Genomic DNA, 16,440 nt, shown 5'->3' with positions numbered 1-16,440 from the left:
TGAAGGCTAGTAGGGACCATTTAGTCTCACCTCCTGTATATCACAGGCCATTAAATTTCACCCGTTACCCCTATATTAAGCCCAATAACTTGGGTTTGACAAAAGCAGATCTTTCATATTTCTACCTTGATGCTGGCAGAAATATTTTAAAGATGCATACAAGTATATATGATAAGGCAGTACTAGGTGTTAATTAACTACAATTTAAAAACTCAATATAACCAGGTTTTAGATTGCATTTAGGCCTTCCCCTGCAAGGGGGAAATACACACGCTGACTAAAAACCAAAGCAGACCAGTCTATTTGTATTGCGCAAGCTCCAAGCAGAACGGCAAAAAATGTCAACGAGCAGCATTTTAACTGGTCAACGTTAGGAGCTGTGCAAAAGGAAGAGGTGGACTCCAGGCTCTCAGGAGGAATCTAAAGTCAAGGGAGACAGTGGACGAGGACTAAGCTTCGAGAACTCAGGGAGGGTGGTTTTTTATTGTGGCGGATTATTGCTTTGTGGGAATCGGTGTCGAGGTTCCACGACGATGGGTGCGTGAGAATTGCAGAAAAGGAGCGGAGGGAGGAAAACAAGGGAGTGGGGGCATCTCTGGTATGAACAGGAAATCGGAGGCGTTCTTCCAGGTTTAAAATCTCTCTGTGACTTGCTCCACCCCGGGGCCCGGGAAGCACCCCCACAGCGGCCCAGGGGGATGGGACAGCATAACATCAGCCTCTCTGAGGGGGCCAGGACAGCTGATCCTGCCCCTTGCTCTGGCAGGAAAGGCTCTGTGGGAAGGCAATGGGGCTGGGGAGGTGAGCACCCCATGGAAAGGGATGGTGACGTGAGGGAGCCCTAGGGAAAGGGATGGGGGGAGGGGAAGTGAGGGTGCCCCTAACGAAGGGGTTGGGGGGAGGGGGAGCTCTATAGGGGGAATCACCTATGGCCTGTGGGGACCTTATGGAAGGGGGCGGGGCTCAGCACGTGGGGCCCCTATGGACGGGGGCGGAGGTTGCCCTTGCCCCTCACAAAGATGGCGGCCCCTGAGGCAGACGAGCAATAACCGGAAGTGCCGCGAGCCCTCACAAAGATGGCGCCGAGCGATGCCCCCAGTGCCCGGAAGTGTCGCTGCCCCTCCCGCAGCTGGCGGCGGCACCCGTCGGACACGTCACGGGTAAAGGGACGCTCCCCCGCTTCGCGGGACGGACGGTGGCCGCCCAGGGTCGCGCCCAAGATGGCGGCGGCGGGGCCCGGGCTGCCGCGGGGCCCGGAGGCGGCGGCGCTCTTCGAGGCGCACACGACGGCCGAGCTGCGCGAGGTGGAGCGGCGGCTGCGGGCGGGCATCGAGCAGAAGCGGGAGGAGCTGCGGCAGATGGTGGGGGAGCGCTACCGGGACCTCATCGAGGCGGCCGACACCATCGCCGAGATGCGCCTCAGCGCCGAGCACTTGCTGGGGGCGGTGCGGGGCCTGCAGCGCGGGGCGCCGGGGCCGCGGGGCGCCCGGGGGGCCCAGGTGAGCGAGGGGGCGGGGCCTGCGCTCCCCCCCCGGGTGAGCGAGGGGGCGGGGCCTGCGCTTCCCCCCCCCCCCCGGTGAGCGAGGGGGCCCCCGCAACAAGCCACGGTCAGTGCAGCCTTGGCCCAGGACAGGCCCCCAGCCTCTAGCCAGGCCGCAGGTGCCGGCCCCACCCTAGCGTCACTGCTGGAGCCCCGCGAGGGCTGGGGGTGCCCCTGCCCCACAGCCCGTCCTCCTTGTCGGCGGTCAGAGTCGTCCTTGTGAGACCCTGCTGCATCGCAGCGCCACTCCCGCCTGGTGGCCCCCGCACCAGCTCGGCCTTTTCCTTCCTGCCAGGGTGGATAGGACATCCTGGGAGACGAGCCCCTGAGCTGGGCATGGCTGCGGGGGGGGCGCGCGTCGTCAGTTTACCCAAAGCCTGGGTTGCAGGACTGCGTTCTGTCCGGCTTTCGCCTGTTAGCGGTCACGGCACAGAAGCGTACAGGGACAAAGCTCGGGTAGCTTCTGAAGTTAGCAGAATTACTGCGGGTGACCATTGTTGTTCCCTTGGAAGCGTGATTGTACCCACAGTCACAGCCTCTCCTTTCGTGCCCAGACTACGCTGCACTCGCAGGAGAAGTTCTATGGCACCGCAGCGCAGATCAAGCTGCTGCTGGAGATTCCCGAGAAGATCTGGAGTGCCATGGAGGCCTCTCAGTACTTACGTGCCACTCATCTCTACCTGCTCTGCTGCCATCTCCACAGCCTCCTGCAGCTGGATTCCTCCAGCTCCCGTTATAGTCCCATCCTTGCACGCTTCCCCATCCTTGTACGACAAGTGGCAGCAGCTAGCCACTTTAGGTAAGCAGCGTGGTGGTGGTTGCAGCCCTTCCAGAGCCAGTTTGCAAATGCTGTCAGAACATTGCACTGCCGTAATATTTTAAACCTACCTGAAGGCCCGATACAAACATAGCCTCCTATCCTCTTTTTCCTAGGGGAAGTAGGGATTATTGTTCCACAGCCACAAAAGCTGAGAGACAGAGGTGAAGCAGTTTACTCAACATCATACTGACTGCCGCTGGCAGAACTGACAGTAGAACCCAGGAGTTTGACTCCCAGTGCCCTGTTCTAGATCTCTCCTTCCTCATGGGAAGAAGTGTGGTGGTGGTGGAGAATATTTTTTTTCCTCCCCTACTTTCTCTCTATTAAGTCAAGGGCTCAACATAGCTCCCTCTATGCTTGTCAGGCATCACTCTTGAAGGGATTGCATAAAGTGAGCTGTTGTCTTCCCCCTAGCAGACAAGCGTTTCCATCCCCTGAGCAGCTCAAGATGTCAACATGAACCCTTTGTATGCAGGACAGTCCATTCCAATTGGATGGCTGAATTAGCTTGGACACCTTTGGGAGTTTCCTGGTGGAGGGTTATTACTTTGAAAGGTTCAAAATGCTGTGTACTAGAGTAAGAATGTAAGCAGTGTTAGTTTACCAAGCTGGCAGGATCATGGAATTTAAACCACCCTTTTAAGATTACACTGTTCCACCTTATACTTTACAGCCACTGGGGTAGGAAGGGTTGATGCGGTCAGGTTCCAGGACTGGGCCAGACGATCGGCTGCCCTAGGTGCCTCGTAGGTGACTCCTGTTGATTCCACCCATGGATATGAAAGGAAGCTTTGGTTTCCCATATGTTCGATTTAGTCTCTTGCTCCGCCAGGGCCACCTCCTACTTGCATCTCATGGGCAGGCAGGCTCCGCATCAGGCTGCAGCCCCAGAGTAAAGAGAGCACAGCTGGCGGTGGAGGGAGGGACGTGGAGAGGATCCAGCTCCGGGGGACAGGGAGAGCAGCGAGTGACGACGGGGGTGTCTGTGAAGAGGTGCGAGCAGGAGACAGGGCCTCGGGGGTCTGGTTGTCAGCAGTTAGAAAGCTGGCAACCCTGTTCAACACCTGGTGACTGCATCTGACTTGTTTCCTTATTAGATCCACCATACTGCATGAAAGCAAATCGCTGCTAAAATGCCAGGCCGTTTCTGACCAAGCAGTGGCAGAGGCCTTATGCTCCATCATGCTTTTGGAGGACAGCTCTCCACGCCAAGCCCTGACAGACTTCCTGCTGGCCAGGAAGTCAGCTGTTCAGCAGCTTCTGAACCAGCCACATCACGGTCAGTACAACTGGCTTCGCTCCTGAACTGATGTTAAGGGAAGCTCTAAGGTCTCTTTCCCATCTCAAGGAAAGAGCAGAAACTGAGTGGAACGGAGTTTGTCCTATTTTGTAGCCTCCATGGGAACTTTGTTGCATTGAATCAGGGTTAACACACAGCTAATTATTTCCCTTGGTCCTTTAAAAACAGTAGTGGCCAAACAGGATAGCTTGCAGGAGACTCCTTTATCACAAGATGGGGGTGATTGGTTCAGAGGTACTTGTGTAGCTAACTGATCCATCACAATAACTCTGCTCTGCTGTATCTATAAGTTACTCCATGCTCTGCCCATCTCCATTATCTATAGGAACAGATAGCAGGTATCTTCACTGTTAATACACATCTGGCTTGGAAAAATGTTTGTCCTTTCTGACCAGCATTGTTCTTATTATGGGACTGCTTTAATGAGGAAGGTTAGGGCTGCTGCCTCTATTAAGAAATTTTTCTTTTTAGGTGCGGGAATAAAAGCTCAGGTGTGTTCGTTGATGGAGTTGCTAACCACCACCTTGTACCAAGCTCATGTCCTGTTTTACACTCTGCCTGAAGGGGTGCCCTCAGATCCGACCCTGCCCTGCAGCTTGCTCTTTTCAATGCTGGAGACCACAACAGGCCAGGATCCAGCAGGTGAGTAGCTTGCTCAGGCAATGAGACTTGGGATTGGTTTCACTATCTCATGGTCATTTGTGCATGTTCCTCATACAACTAGGGCTTAGTCAAGACCCCATTGAACCCACCCCACTCATGCGGCACAATTCTTCTAGGTAAAGGCATCAAAGTTTTGAAAGAGGAGATGCAGCTGAGCAGCTGGTTCAAATATCTACCACTGTCCATTGTAGAGTTCCAGCCAACCCTCCGAACCCTGGCACATCCAATCAGCCAGGACTACCTGAGAGAGACTCTTCAGAAGTGGATTAACATGTGAGTGTATAGAGGGAGCTTCTTCTAAGGGATGGATTAGGACAGTACTTGCTCTGTCACTGTATTCCTCCTCGAGTGAGGCGCCATCAGACACCACTAGATCTGTCTAGCAGCATAGAGTGCTTCTGCAGCACCTAAGCAGCTCAACAGCAATCCTTGGCTGGGGGTCGTAAAATGGAGCCAAGTCTACTCACCTGCCTGTTATCCCCATAGAAGCATATCAGGACGCCCGTGTCCACCACAGAGATGCTGAGATAAGGGATTATACAGACTAAATGCTTTCTCGAAAGACAGGTTGTTCAATACATCAGTAAGGCAGCAGATTATAACCAGAGCACTTCCCTGCAACGCTGAGTGATCTGTGTCTAGCGTCCCTGCAGTATTACCGAAAATAAAGTCCCCCAAACTCTTATCCAAATAGAAAAATGCCTCTAAGTGCTTACCTGTACTCTTCGGTTTTTCCTTCCTGGGGTTGTTCTCATTCCAGCATCTCTTTTCTTCCTGCTGTCCTCCTGAGCACCGTGCAAGAGAGCTGGCAGAGCCTACGTTATAAAGGTCCCAGGCTCCTCCCCTTTCCCAGCATGCCTTGCTAAGAGAAGAGTAACAGTCAGGCCTCCCTTTCCTTATGTAGTGGCTCAGTCAGCCCCATGTGACTCTGCTTACACTTTCATGCATTTCATAGGTAGAGGGCAAACGGTAGCTCTTAGCTGCAGTCAGACTGAAGTTTGAAGCCGCCTTTGGTTGAGAGGAATTCCTACCCCCAAACTTCTCCCTGCCCGGCTGCCCCATTTTATCCTCAAAGAGCACCTCCGTCAGGGGCCCACATGTGCTAGGTTGGCTAGCGGGGAGTTGTTACAGAGTAAGGTGATGGTCTTTGCCCAACCCTGGTACAGCGCTCCTTGCCTGTGGTCCAGGGCGCTGAGATACGTGGGCTGGGACCCTGTAGGGGAGCATGATGTGCTTCTAGTAGTTCCTGGGGGTGACGCAACATGTGGGTCAACATGGCCAGGAATGCAAGTGGCTGGATCACTGTGAGGTGGCAGGTAAACTTCCGAGGTCATTTTCAGCCCTGCCACGGGTCTCCTTGCTGGATCCTTTCACAAAGCAATAAGAATCCCTTTGTAGTCCAGCCTAGAACAGTAAAGTAGAAGTTCTCTGCATTGCCTGGAGCTGTGATATGAGGGAATGGGACTGAAGTGAATATTGCTTTCAGGTGTAATGAAGATATCAAATCTGGGCTTATCACTCTGCTGGGCTACGTGAAGAGCCTGAAAGGCCTAGCCGGCATCCGTGACGCTGTGTGGGAGCTGCTCACTGGTGAGTCCATGAGCCAGAACTGGGACACAGCGTGCCATCGACTCTTGGACAAGCCCATCTCCTTCTGGGAGGACTTGCTGCGCCAGCTTTTCTTGGACAGGTTACAGGTGAGATGCTGTCGGGGCTTAACCAGGCTGACTTTGGCAGTGTTTAAGTGCTGTCTGCTTCCCTAGCCTGGCAGTCTCAGCAGAGAACAGGTCATGAGGGGCATACGTTAGCTGGGTGGGGGACAATGTTCCCTCTAATTTTTTGACAGGCCGTGTGTGCAAAAAATTTCTTCTGTGTAAATTTTTGTGCGCGCGGTGCTTCACCGTGTGTGCAGGGTTTAGGATCTGTGTGTACGCGCACACATGCACAGCTTAGAGGGAACAGTGTGGAGGGGAGGGGAAGGCTGGTGCTGCATGGGGAAGCTTGCACAGCTGCTCCCCTTGCGGTACTGTCTGGGGAGAGAGGTCTTTATTCTCCAGTGCCGCCCACAGTACCTTTCAGCAGCCATAGAGGCACTCTTAAAATGCGTGATGTGGCAGCCACTGAGACCTGAGAAGGGAAAGTTCTCTTTTCCAGACCCTGACGAAGGAAGGATTTGACTCCATCTCCAGCAGTTCGAAACAGCTTCTTATCTTAGCTCTACAGGAGCTTGAAGTCAAGTCCAGTACCTCCACCCCCAGCAAGCACATCCAATTTGAACACAACATGGCTTTGTTTCTGTGGTCAGAGAGCCCCAGCGACATGCCTTCTGATGCTGCCTGGGTCAACGTGGCAAACCGCAGCCAATTTGCAAAGAGTGGCCTGTCTATGAAGGCCCAGGCTCTCACTCCCTGCGTGCAGAGCTTCTGTTCTGCCTTGGATACCAAACTGAAGGCCAAACTGGATGACCTTCTGTCCTACCTGCCGTCTGACTCTTCCACACCCAAAGAGATATTGGGCGTGCAGTCCAGGAACTCTGCTTTTGATAGATATGCTGATGCTGGCACCGTAGAAGAGCTGCTCCGTGATCACTGCATTACCTGCATCCAGTATGTCTTGGGCTGTGTTAGAGAAGAGCTGCAGAGTGCTGAGGACAAGCTGAAAGGACACACAGACGCTCTGAACGATGCCAAACTTAATACTGTCCTCTTCATGGCAAGACTTTGTCAGTCACTAGGTGAACTGTGTCCTCACCTGAAGCAGTGCATTCTGGGTAAATCAGGCAGCACAGAGAATGTAATGAGGGAGACCCGGTCTTTTAAAAAGCTGGGGAAAGGGAAAGTCCAGGAGGTGAATCCCATGCAGGCCAAGTGGCAGGAAGTGAAAGAACAACTCCTGCAACAGAGCCTGTTTGCATATCAGATTTGGAGCTCAACTGTTATAAAAGTAAGTAGCCAGTTTTCTTTGGGCGCACTCCTTTCCTATTTAGGTTTCTCTTTCACAGCTGCCCACAGCCACCACTGTGCTTGTCGTTCTAGTTCTTCAGAGACTTTCCATTCATTAGAACACTGCCACTACTAGAATTAGGGTACCTAATCAGTTTCCAATGACTGTGGCTGAGCTATGGCTCTGAAATAGTCACACTCTGAGGTGCCAGATCCCCTTGGTGTGACGCTCTTAAAGACCAATGGAAAATACTTTGCCCACCTCAGACTCCTCAGCAGATTCACTAAGTGAAAAACACAAGGGAGCCATAAATAGACTGCCTGACCCCAGTACCTGCATTGGCCTGTTACTGAATATTTGTATTTTTCCCCTCTAGGTCCTGGTTCACAGTTTCACCAAAACTTTGCTGCTAGATGCAGCTGGCTCTATCTTAGCTATGGCCACCAACTGGGATGAAATTGAAATTCAGGAGGAGACAGAAACAGGAAGAAGCATAACGTCAAAGATCCGACTCCCTGTACAGGTGTGAGCAATGTCCTCTGGGTGAATGGAGGGAAATAATCTTTCAGGAGGACAAAAGCTGCTTGTAAAATAGTCAGTAAACCTGCGTTTCTCTCTAGGAGGTTTCACTGAATTCACTCCTATCTTATGAAATCTTCCTGCACTCACGGTCACATATCCAAGTCCTAGGGGGCAACTTGAAGATCTTAGGACTTCTGCCAAAGAATACGCATGCAGTGTTGTAGCTCTCTGTCTCAAGATAGGAGAGAGAGGGAGCTTTTATTGAACCAACTTCTGTTGGTTAGAGACTTTTGCACTTCCACAGAGCTCTTCTTCAGGTCTGTCCTATAGGAGAATGTGAATGTAAATACGCTGTGAGGGATAAGCCCCAGCCATCCCCTGGCCAACATTCCCCCCTCTCACTAAAAGCGGTCCCTAAAGTCCATGTTGCTGACTTGGTGCTGTACCCAGAATGGCTGGTGTTTGTATAACACAGTCACTACATCACCTGTAGCCCAACTTTTTGGCTTTATTCCTACTTATTTGCAGTACTTTTCATTGTGTGCTGGGTAATGCTTAAGGAGAACAGTCCCTGCCCTGAGATGCTCCCGCGGTAGAGATAGTCTGGGAAAGGGGAATTAAAAGAGGCAGCTTATAATGTACAAATCAATAAGATTCCTTAAACTCACTTCTGCTGCACTGCCTTTAAGACAAACTCAAAGGTGGACAAGGATGAGCTGTAGGAAAGAAGGCAAGGTGGTGATTGTATAAATCTGACAAACAGGTGGATGAGATTGGGCAGCAATAGTGGAGCAGCAGGGGTAGGAAAGTTGGGAAGAGACAAAGTTATGTAGACTTTTGAAGGTGGTGACAAGCAGCAGATATTGGCTGGGAAGCCAACTGAGGGACTGAAGAAAGGGAGGAGTTACATGATCAGACAGGCAAGAAAGAGGAGTTTAGCAGCAGCATTTTATACAGACTGAAGGGAGTGGATGTGTGAGAGAGACATTGGGGTGAAGAGGGAAGATACTGCAGGCAGCAAGGCAGGCTATAATGAGGCCTGAACAAGAGACGTGGCTGGGTGGCGGAAAGCTAAAGGACAGAATGAAGGAAGTAGCATCCAGATTTGGAATGTCTTGCAAGTGTGGGGTAAGGGAAAAGGAGTAGTAAAAAAATACCCCTCAGATTGTAAGCCTGAGTGACTGGGAGGATGGTGTTGTGAACCGTGATAGGAAAAGTGGGAAGACAAGTTCAGTTTTTGTCTATATTCAATTTAAGATCTGTCTTAGTACAGTGATGGAAGCCAGACAAGTACTTATCTGAGCACCTTATAACCTTTAATGTATTTAACCTCTTGATGCCTATGAGGACATCAGACAATTGAAATGTGGGATTGGATAGGAGACAGGCCAGTGGTAGAAAGAGATTTGTGAGTTATCAGCAACACAGACGATGGCTAAAAGTAATGGAAAGAGCAAAGAGAAAGCCCTGGGGAACCCCCACCAAAGCCAGGGGAAGAGCTGGCCCCACCAAAAAACACAGAGGAGAAAAGATAGTATCTCAAAACCCTGCTGAGGATAAGATGTCAGGAAGGAGGGGTTGAGCTGCAGCTCTAGGCTGAGGATAGAATAGAAGCCCGGAGGTTTGGCCAGGAAGAGGTAACTGAAGACCAAAATGAAACCAGTTTCAGTAGAGTGGAAAAAAATTAGAAGCGCATCTGGAAGGAAGATAACAGACCTAGAGGAGGGAAAATCAGTACTTTGGTTGTAGACTACATATTTCCTGATTTTCGAGTGGAAGGGATGATAGCTGGAAAGGCAGATGGGGCTAATAGATGGTTCTGAAGATAGTGGAGACCAGGACATGCTTCATGAGGGGAAAGATTCAGAGGATGATGAGAGGGAAAGGGTATGTACAGAGTCAGTAAGAGTAAGGAGGTAGGACAGGATGGGAGCACTGAGGTAGGGTTCTGTGAGGGGAGAAGGCAAGAGACCAAGGTTGGTGATGAGGAAGGAGAAGATACCAGGAGAAACCCAGAATTCACATAACCTCTCTCATTCACCTTGATAATGCCAACAACCCATACAGAAAGGTCAGGAACATATCCGCTTTTATTGGTGTCCTGTGTGTGTTTTTTGCCCCCCAACAGCCATCCTGGTATGTTCAATGCCTCCTCTTCAGCTTGTGTCAAGAAGTCAATCGGGTTGGAGGTCACGCTCTACCAAAGCGTACCTTGCAGCTGCTGCTGAAGACCTGCCTGGCGGAAGTGCTGGCTGGCTATGAGAAGCTTGTTGAAGAGAAGCAGGAGAAGGTATTCAGCTGGGATTTTGTTCTACAGCCTGGATTTTTGGTTGTACTGAAAGGGAATCTGCAAGTGCAGTTGCAATTATAGTCAATCTTTCCTACTGATCAGGGAACCCCAAAAATTCATCCCTGAGAAGCCCCCAGAAATTTAAGCTTGTTTTATGGGACATAACCTGGGACTGGGATCCAGCTCAATGCAAAATCTCTACACTCCAGTGCCTCAGTTTCCCCACCTGCAGTTATCATCCAAGCCTTCCTTTCATGGGTTTTGAGACTGTAAAGTGCTGTAAGCCCTTGAGAGCCTGTGCAGGAAAGGGAAGTAGCTGCTTGCATGCTCCCGTGACAATGCTCTAGTTCTTCCACCTGTCTGCCTGCATGGCCAGCAAAGGCCTCTGAAAGGGAAACAGAGCTTTAAGGCCCTACTTTCCCATTAGCATGATGCTAAGAGAGATGGCTGCAGTTCCAGGAGAGCCACGGTGTTACTTCAGTAATAGACTAGACAGATCTTCTGCATATTCCATTTCTTAGAAACTGAAGTGAATGCTTTCTTTGAGCAATACACGTGTCAGAACATACTTAAGTCTTTTCTTCTGCTTCGGGAGCTACTTGGCATGACTGGTTTGGTCATTTCTTTTCAATGTGGCTTTGCTAATGTGTCCAGAAGCCTTTGGACTGGTTAGGGCTAAGACGTTCATGGCACTTCACAAATGAGACCATGTCTGTCCTGAGGAGCATACAATATGAGTCAACATACAAAGAGGATGTGACAAGAGTGAATGTGGCATAGGATAGCTAACTGAACTGTTGGACTTAAGCCTGCTGCTGATTGTTCTGAGTATTTTGTTTGTTCTGTCTTGAAAAAAACCTTTGGAAACTATTATTATAAAGAGAATGTTGAAACATACCCTTCTGCCTTCCTTACAGAAAGAACACACGTTCCCGATGACTCAGAACAGGGCGTTGCAGTTGCTCTATGATCTGCGTTATTTGAATATAGTCCTAACAGCTAAGAGTGAGGAAGCAAAAACCAGCAGGAGCAAGCAGGACTCCAGGTACAGTATACTGCCAGTATTCTAAGCCAAGCATCAGAGAGGCTGTTCAGGGTCTGAAGCAAGTTCTCAGTCCAGTTCTGACATCCTATTTCCTCGCGCACAATCACAACTTAAAGGCAGTCTAAACAGAAAGTGGCTCATTCAGCCTTGCTCTATGACAGAAGCCACCTACAGAGAAGTTCTTCAGGGAAAGCTAGAAGCCCTACAGGGCAGCATATGGGACATTGGTATGTCTGCCACTACCCATAATCTTTTCACCAACTCTTAAGCATAGTCTAAAAATCTCAGAGTGGGATGAGGGTGGAGTATTGGAGCTGAGCCAGGCCAAACCAGTCTCCTCTATGGGGGTAGACCTGGTATCACTAACTGATGCCTCCAGAGAACTCTTCTGCCTGGTCATGGAACTAGTCTTGAAGAACCTTACTTTTAGAAATCGCACCTGTTTAGCAACAGGTTTGTGAAGCAGAAGAATAGGGAGCACAAATCCCACTCAGACACTTGGCTTCCACTCTAAGGGTATGTCTACACTACGAAATTAGGTCGAATTTATAGAAGTTGGTTTTTTAGAAATTGGTTTTATATATTCGAGTGTGTGTCCCCACAGAAAATGCTCTAAGTGCATTAACTCGGCGCAGTGCTTCCACAGTACCGAGATAAGAGTCGACTTTCAGAGTGTCCTACTGTGGGTAGCTATCCCACAGTTCCCGCAGTCTCCGGAAATGAGATGCAAAAGTTCGCGGTTCTTTTCCTGTCTACCTGGCCAGTGCATCTGAGTTGAGAGCACTGTCCAGAGCGGTCACAATGGAGCACTCTGGGATAGCTCGCGGAGGCCAATACCGTCAAATTGCGTCCACAGTACCCCCAAATTCGACCCAGCAAGGCCAATTTAAGTGCTAATCCACTTGTCAGGGGTGGAGTAAGGAAATTGATTTTAAAAGCCCTTTAAGTCGAAAAAAGGGCTTCATTGTGTGGACGGGTGCAGGTTTACATCGATTTAACGCTGCTAAATTCGACCTAACGTCCTAGTGTAGACCAGGGCTAAGAGTGTTCTGTAAATAGGAACAGAAAAGCCTTCAAAATTACATTAAAGTAGTTTCACCTCTTCCCTGCTGCAGGTAGAGGCTAATTGAATGGAAGTTCTTCCTCTGTCACAAGTCTGCAGAAGCCTTGTGAAACTGAAAACTGCTTAACTGCTGCTCCTCTGATGTGTGCCTCCTACTTGTACTCAGACAGGTCAGCTGAGAGGGGAGCAGCTCAGTTTCATGAGGGACCACTGCAATACCAATTTCCACTTGCCCCATCATAAGCATCTGTCCACCTTGTAATCTACTTTTATTTAATATGAAGATCTGTAATGGCATCTTTTTGGTCTTATTGCAGGATTGAGAAGGTGACAGACTTCTTAGAAGCCAACATTGATCCGTTTGACTTGGATGTTTTTACTCCACATTTAAATAGCAGCCTTAACCGCCTGGTGCAACGAACCTCTGTAAGTTCAGGGGAAAGGAATTCCCTGCAATAGAAGTAAATGTTGCAAAAGCTGTTTACTGCTTTATTCTACTGCAGAGTTATCAAGGAGGCTGATCATTTCCTCATATTATGCAGTTCAACTGCAGCTAACTATTGGCCTGCACTCAACATTGCAGATGGGATATTTAAAGCCAGCTGGAGCTTTAAAGCCAGCTTACTCAGCTCTCTTCCTTCTGTAACTGAAAGGGAGAGTCATTAGAATCTGTGAAATACAAACTGCCACATAGACAGCCCCAGATTCTGCTACCATAGTAGCAGGCAGTTAGCTGAGGCATGGTCTACACTAGGAACTTATGTCAGTATAACTACATCACTCAGGGGTGTGGAGCGATGTAGTTAGTGCTATTTTTCACAGGAGGTCTTCTCCCATCAACCTGGCTACTGCCTCTAGGGAAGATGGAGTACCTACACAGACAGAAGCAGCTCTCCTTTTGCCAGAAGCTGGGAATAGGTGACAAGGGATGGATCACTTGATTCCTTGTTCTGTTCATTCCCTTTGGGGCACCTGGCACTGGCAACTGTCGGAAGACAGGATACTGGGCTAGATGGACCTTTGGTCTGACCCAGTATGGCTGTTCTTAGTGAAAATACTACCTAGAAGCACCACTGCACCTCTGTAAGTTAGAGAAGCTCTGAGTAAAGGAAACAAGTTTAAGAGAGTGAGGGGAGACAAGTCAGCTGCCTTGAAATGGAAAAATTAATGTTTGGGGAAAGGATTCAGCATTAAAGACAATTCTGTGTGTATTTGAGAGCTTCTGGATACAGGCAAAAAGAAAAGGAGTACTAGTGGCACCTTAGAGACTAACAAATTTATTTGAGCATAAGCTTTTGTGAGCTACAGCTCACTTCATCTGTAGCTCACAAAAGCTTATGCTCAAATAAATTTGTTAGTCTCTAAGGTGCCACTAGTACTCCTTTTTCTTTTTGCGAATACAGACTAACACGGCTGCTACTCTGAAACCTGTATACAGGCACGGGCTTCTTGTTACTTGAGCAGTTTGTGTTACAGAATCCTCAGCCACCTGAAAAACAAAATGACACATTTCCTGTCTTCTAGGTCCTGTTTGGCCTACTCACTGGGGCAGAGAATCAGTATACCAATAGAAGCAATAATTTGAGCTCCCAGGAGCCTTACAATATCTTGCCATTAGCATCTAGTCAAATAAGGTAAGTTGCTCAGTGATGCAGATATCACTTTAGAAAGCGAGAGTCTTGAACTGAATGGTATGACTGAATACATTTCCTTATTTCTCTCTCTAAGATTTGGACTTCTACCGCTTAGTATGTCAAGCTCTCGAAAGACTAAATCTGCTGTTAAAAACCCAGAAAATCAGACTCAGGTTGGTGAAGTTGTTATAAACCATCCTAATCTTACTACGTATCCCTACTGTGTCACCAGGGCAGGGAAGCAGCATTGTAAATAAGGGTTCCAGGCTTGCTGAGGAGACTTAAAAAAAAAAAAAAATGCAAGAACTTGGTTCGGGGTGCTTAAGAAGGGAGAACGGGTTGAGTAAATATTTAAGTCAGCAGCCCCTCGTAAGAGACAAGTACTTTTCAAACAGTCCCAAGCAGGGTTGCTTTTAAAAATACTGTACAAATCCTAATCCTCACATTAGTTTTGCAAGTAATCACACCCTCCCCCACCCCTTTAAAAAAAAAGCCAACAGGAAACCTGATTAGCTCATTTTCCTTAAGCGATTTGCTAAAGGCCAAAAGCAAGTCCAGAAGCACAGAATTCCAGACCTCTAGCCCCCAGCTGACAGACCATGTAAGTTTATGCAGTGATGACTTAAAATTTAGCTTCTTCATCTGTATTTAAGGGAAGTAGCAAGGAATGTTAAGCTGTTAAAGGATGCTGTCTAACTATTTTATAAACTTCATTCCAGTATGATGGTGACCTGTACTCCTGAAGAAATCTTGCTTGGGTATTTAAGCTTGTGTGTATTCTGAGTGGCTTGCTTCACCTACAATGGCATTTAGTATTGTCCAGTTGCTCTGTATTAAATTTTATATTAACCTAAATTGTACACAGATACCCATTCCCCATCATTTAAATGTCTGTTTAGGCAGGGCTCCTGTGGTGGAGGACTGGGAGAGCCAAGGAAGACCTAGCTGCTTCAGGAAGTGGTATTCCTAAACGCACTCATCCCTCCAAGTCACTGAACCCATACCCCACTATGGTGCAGTAGGGCACAGTCCTGACTGATTTCATTCAATAAAGATCCACTTCTCTATTTAAGAGTAGAGACATTTACCTAAATGGGGGCCAACCTATCACAATCTGCTAATTCAAGTTCTTCGTGTAATTCAGTAGGAGAACTTCTTGGCTTTCATTGTTCTAAAGAGCACACTTGTTTCAAAACAATTCAATTTTAGAAAAATTATCTACCTCCTGCTCCCAGGGTATCTAGTATAGTTTAGAAACAGTGACATTTCTTCCATACCTGCCTGTGTGTTACTAGTTGTAGCTGCAGTGATGTGTGTGTTTAATAGAAAGCCCCTTTTCTGAATTACTAGCAGATATGTGCTCTCTGCCTTTTTTCAGATCCCACCATCTAATGAATCATGTAAGATTGTGTAGAGTACTTAATCAAAAACTATTGTCTAGGTATAGGGACAGTGGCATTTTATCATTTTTAAAGCACAGGAGAAAATAGAGTAAGCCCGTTTCCTGGGCTAGTCAGTAAAAACAATCACATTAAGTGATTCTTACAAGTCTTAAGTAGTTAACAGCATACTGATCTAGTTTAAAAAGTTGCACAGGGGGAAGCTCTGATACCAGAACCTAGAAACCCCTCTCTAGTACTAGAAATCTAGCGTAGACAAGGCTTTTTAGGCTGAGTAATCCTGTATATGTAGCCGGAGAGGCAGGGGTTCAGGTTGGACTTAATACCTACTCAGTTATACAGTTCTTGATTCTCTTACCTTACTGTGCCTCCCTGCAGCTGCTAACCACTGGCTGTGTGTGGAATCAATGTAAGAGGCAGTATAGCAGTCACTGATTCTCTCTTTTAAAAAACACACAGGTTCCACCTCCTTCAGTCATAAGAGCAGAAGAGGAAACATTCCGCCCCGGTTCCTTGTTCAGACAGCTTGCAACAGAGGAGGAGGACACAGCTGCACCATCCCTGTTCAAACTGGGTTGGCTCTCTAGCATGACCAAGTGATCTAATAAAAAGATGAAACACTTAAGTTTGCCTGCACCATTCATTTCCACTTGGAACGCACGCTCCCAGGCCTGTACTGGCTAAACTGTTCAGCATTAGTCACTAAGAAAATAAGACAGCATGCTCTTATCCCTTTCCCTAGCCACAGTATATTTGTTATACTATTATTTAAATTAGAATTGTTAAGATATTGCAGTGTGACTGCTGAAGCAAAAAATTAATAAAATGCTCTTACCCTTCCCTCTCAGTTTTATCATGTAAAGCTGGGTAAGGGAAGAAGAAAAGTTAATTCATATAACCTCAACACCTTCTGGAGTGTTGAAATCAGCTTTCCTTTTTACTGTGCATCTCAGAGTGGCATGGTAGAGCATGCTTTCTGAACATATCCAATACTACCTGTCTCTCAAGTGGTCATACTGCTGAAGTTCTTTTCATAGCTTGAATTTCAGCTGTTTTAAGTTTTCTTCCTAGTTCTAGAGAAGGATTTTCTTGTTTGTCTTACTGCTGTGTGAAAGACTAAACAAGGTAAAGTTTAGCATGCCCACTAAGCTACATGAGACGTTCTCCAATCTTCCAGTTACAGTAATAGTCAGTAATGCTTGTAACACTAAACATTTTCA

The 16,440-nt window shown here is 48.1% G+C and overlaps 1 protein-coding gene across 3 annotated transcripts; it reads left to right on the top strand.

Moving 5' to 3' along the window:
• The first annotated feature begins 1,076 nt into the window (after positions 1-1,076).
• Positions 1,077-15,845, top strand: COG1 (component of oligomeric golgi complex 1). Of its 3 annotated transcripts, XM_077833059.1 has the most exons (15): positions 1,182-1,499; positions 2,095-2,339; positions 3,458-3,639; positions 4,132-4,302; positions 4,440-4,596; positions 5,810-6,020; positions 6,478-7,266; positions 7,643-7,789; positions 9,917-10,078; positions 10,996-11,123; positions 12,504-12,612; positions 13,711-13,820; positions 13,915-13,993; positions 14,540-14,578; positions 15,680-15,845. In XM_077833059.1, exons 1-14 carry the CDS (start codon positions 1,221-1,223, stop codon positions 14,561-14,563), a joined length of 2,793 nt encoding a protein of 930 aa, XP_077689185.1. In that variant the 5' UTR covers positions 1,182-1,220; the 3' UTR covers positions 14,564-14,578; positions 15,680-15,845. The 3 variants fall into 3 exon arrangements, with proteins under 3 accessions (XP_077689183.1, XP_077689184.1, XP_077689185.1); XM_077833057.1 differs by lacking the exon at positions 14,540-14,578 and having other exon boundaries at positions 1,077-1,499; XM_077833058.1 differs by lacking the exons at positions 14,540-14,578; positions 15,680-15,845 and adding an exon at positions 14,362-14,531 and having other exon boundaries at positions 1,181-1,499; positions 13,915-14,031.
• The last annotated feature ends 595 nt before the right edge of the window (positions 15,846-16,440 follow it).

This window comes from Eretmochelys imbricata, chromosome 14 (genome assembly GCF_965152235.1).
Source record: "Eretmochelys imbricata isolate rEreImb1 chromosome 14, rEreImb1.hap1, whole genome shotgun sequence".
Lineage (NCBI taxonomy): Eukaryota > Metazoa > Chordata > Testudines > Cheloniidae > Eretmochelys > Eretmochelys imbricata.
The sequence above is the reverse complement of the archived record's forward strand: the minus strand, read 5'-3'. Positions and strand labels throughout refer to the sequence as shown.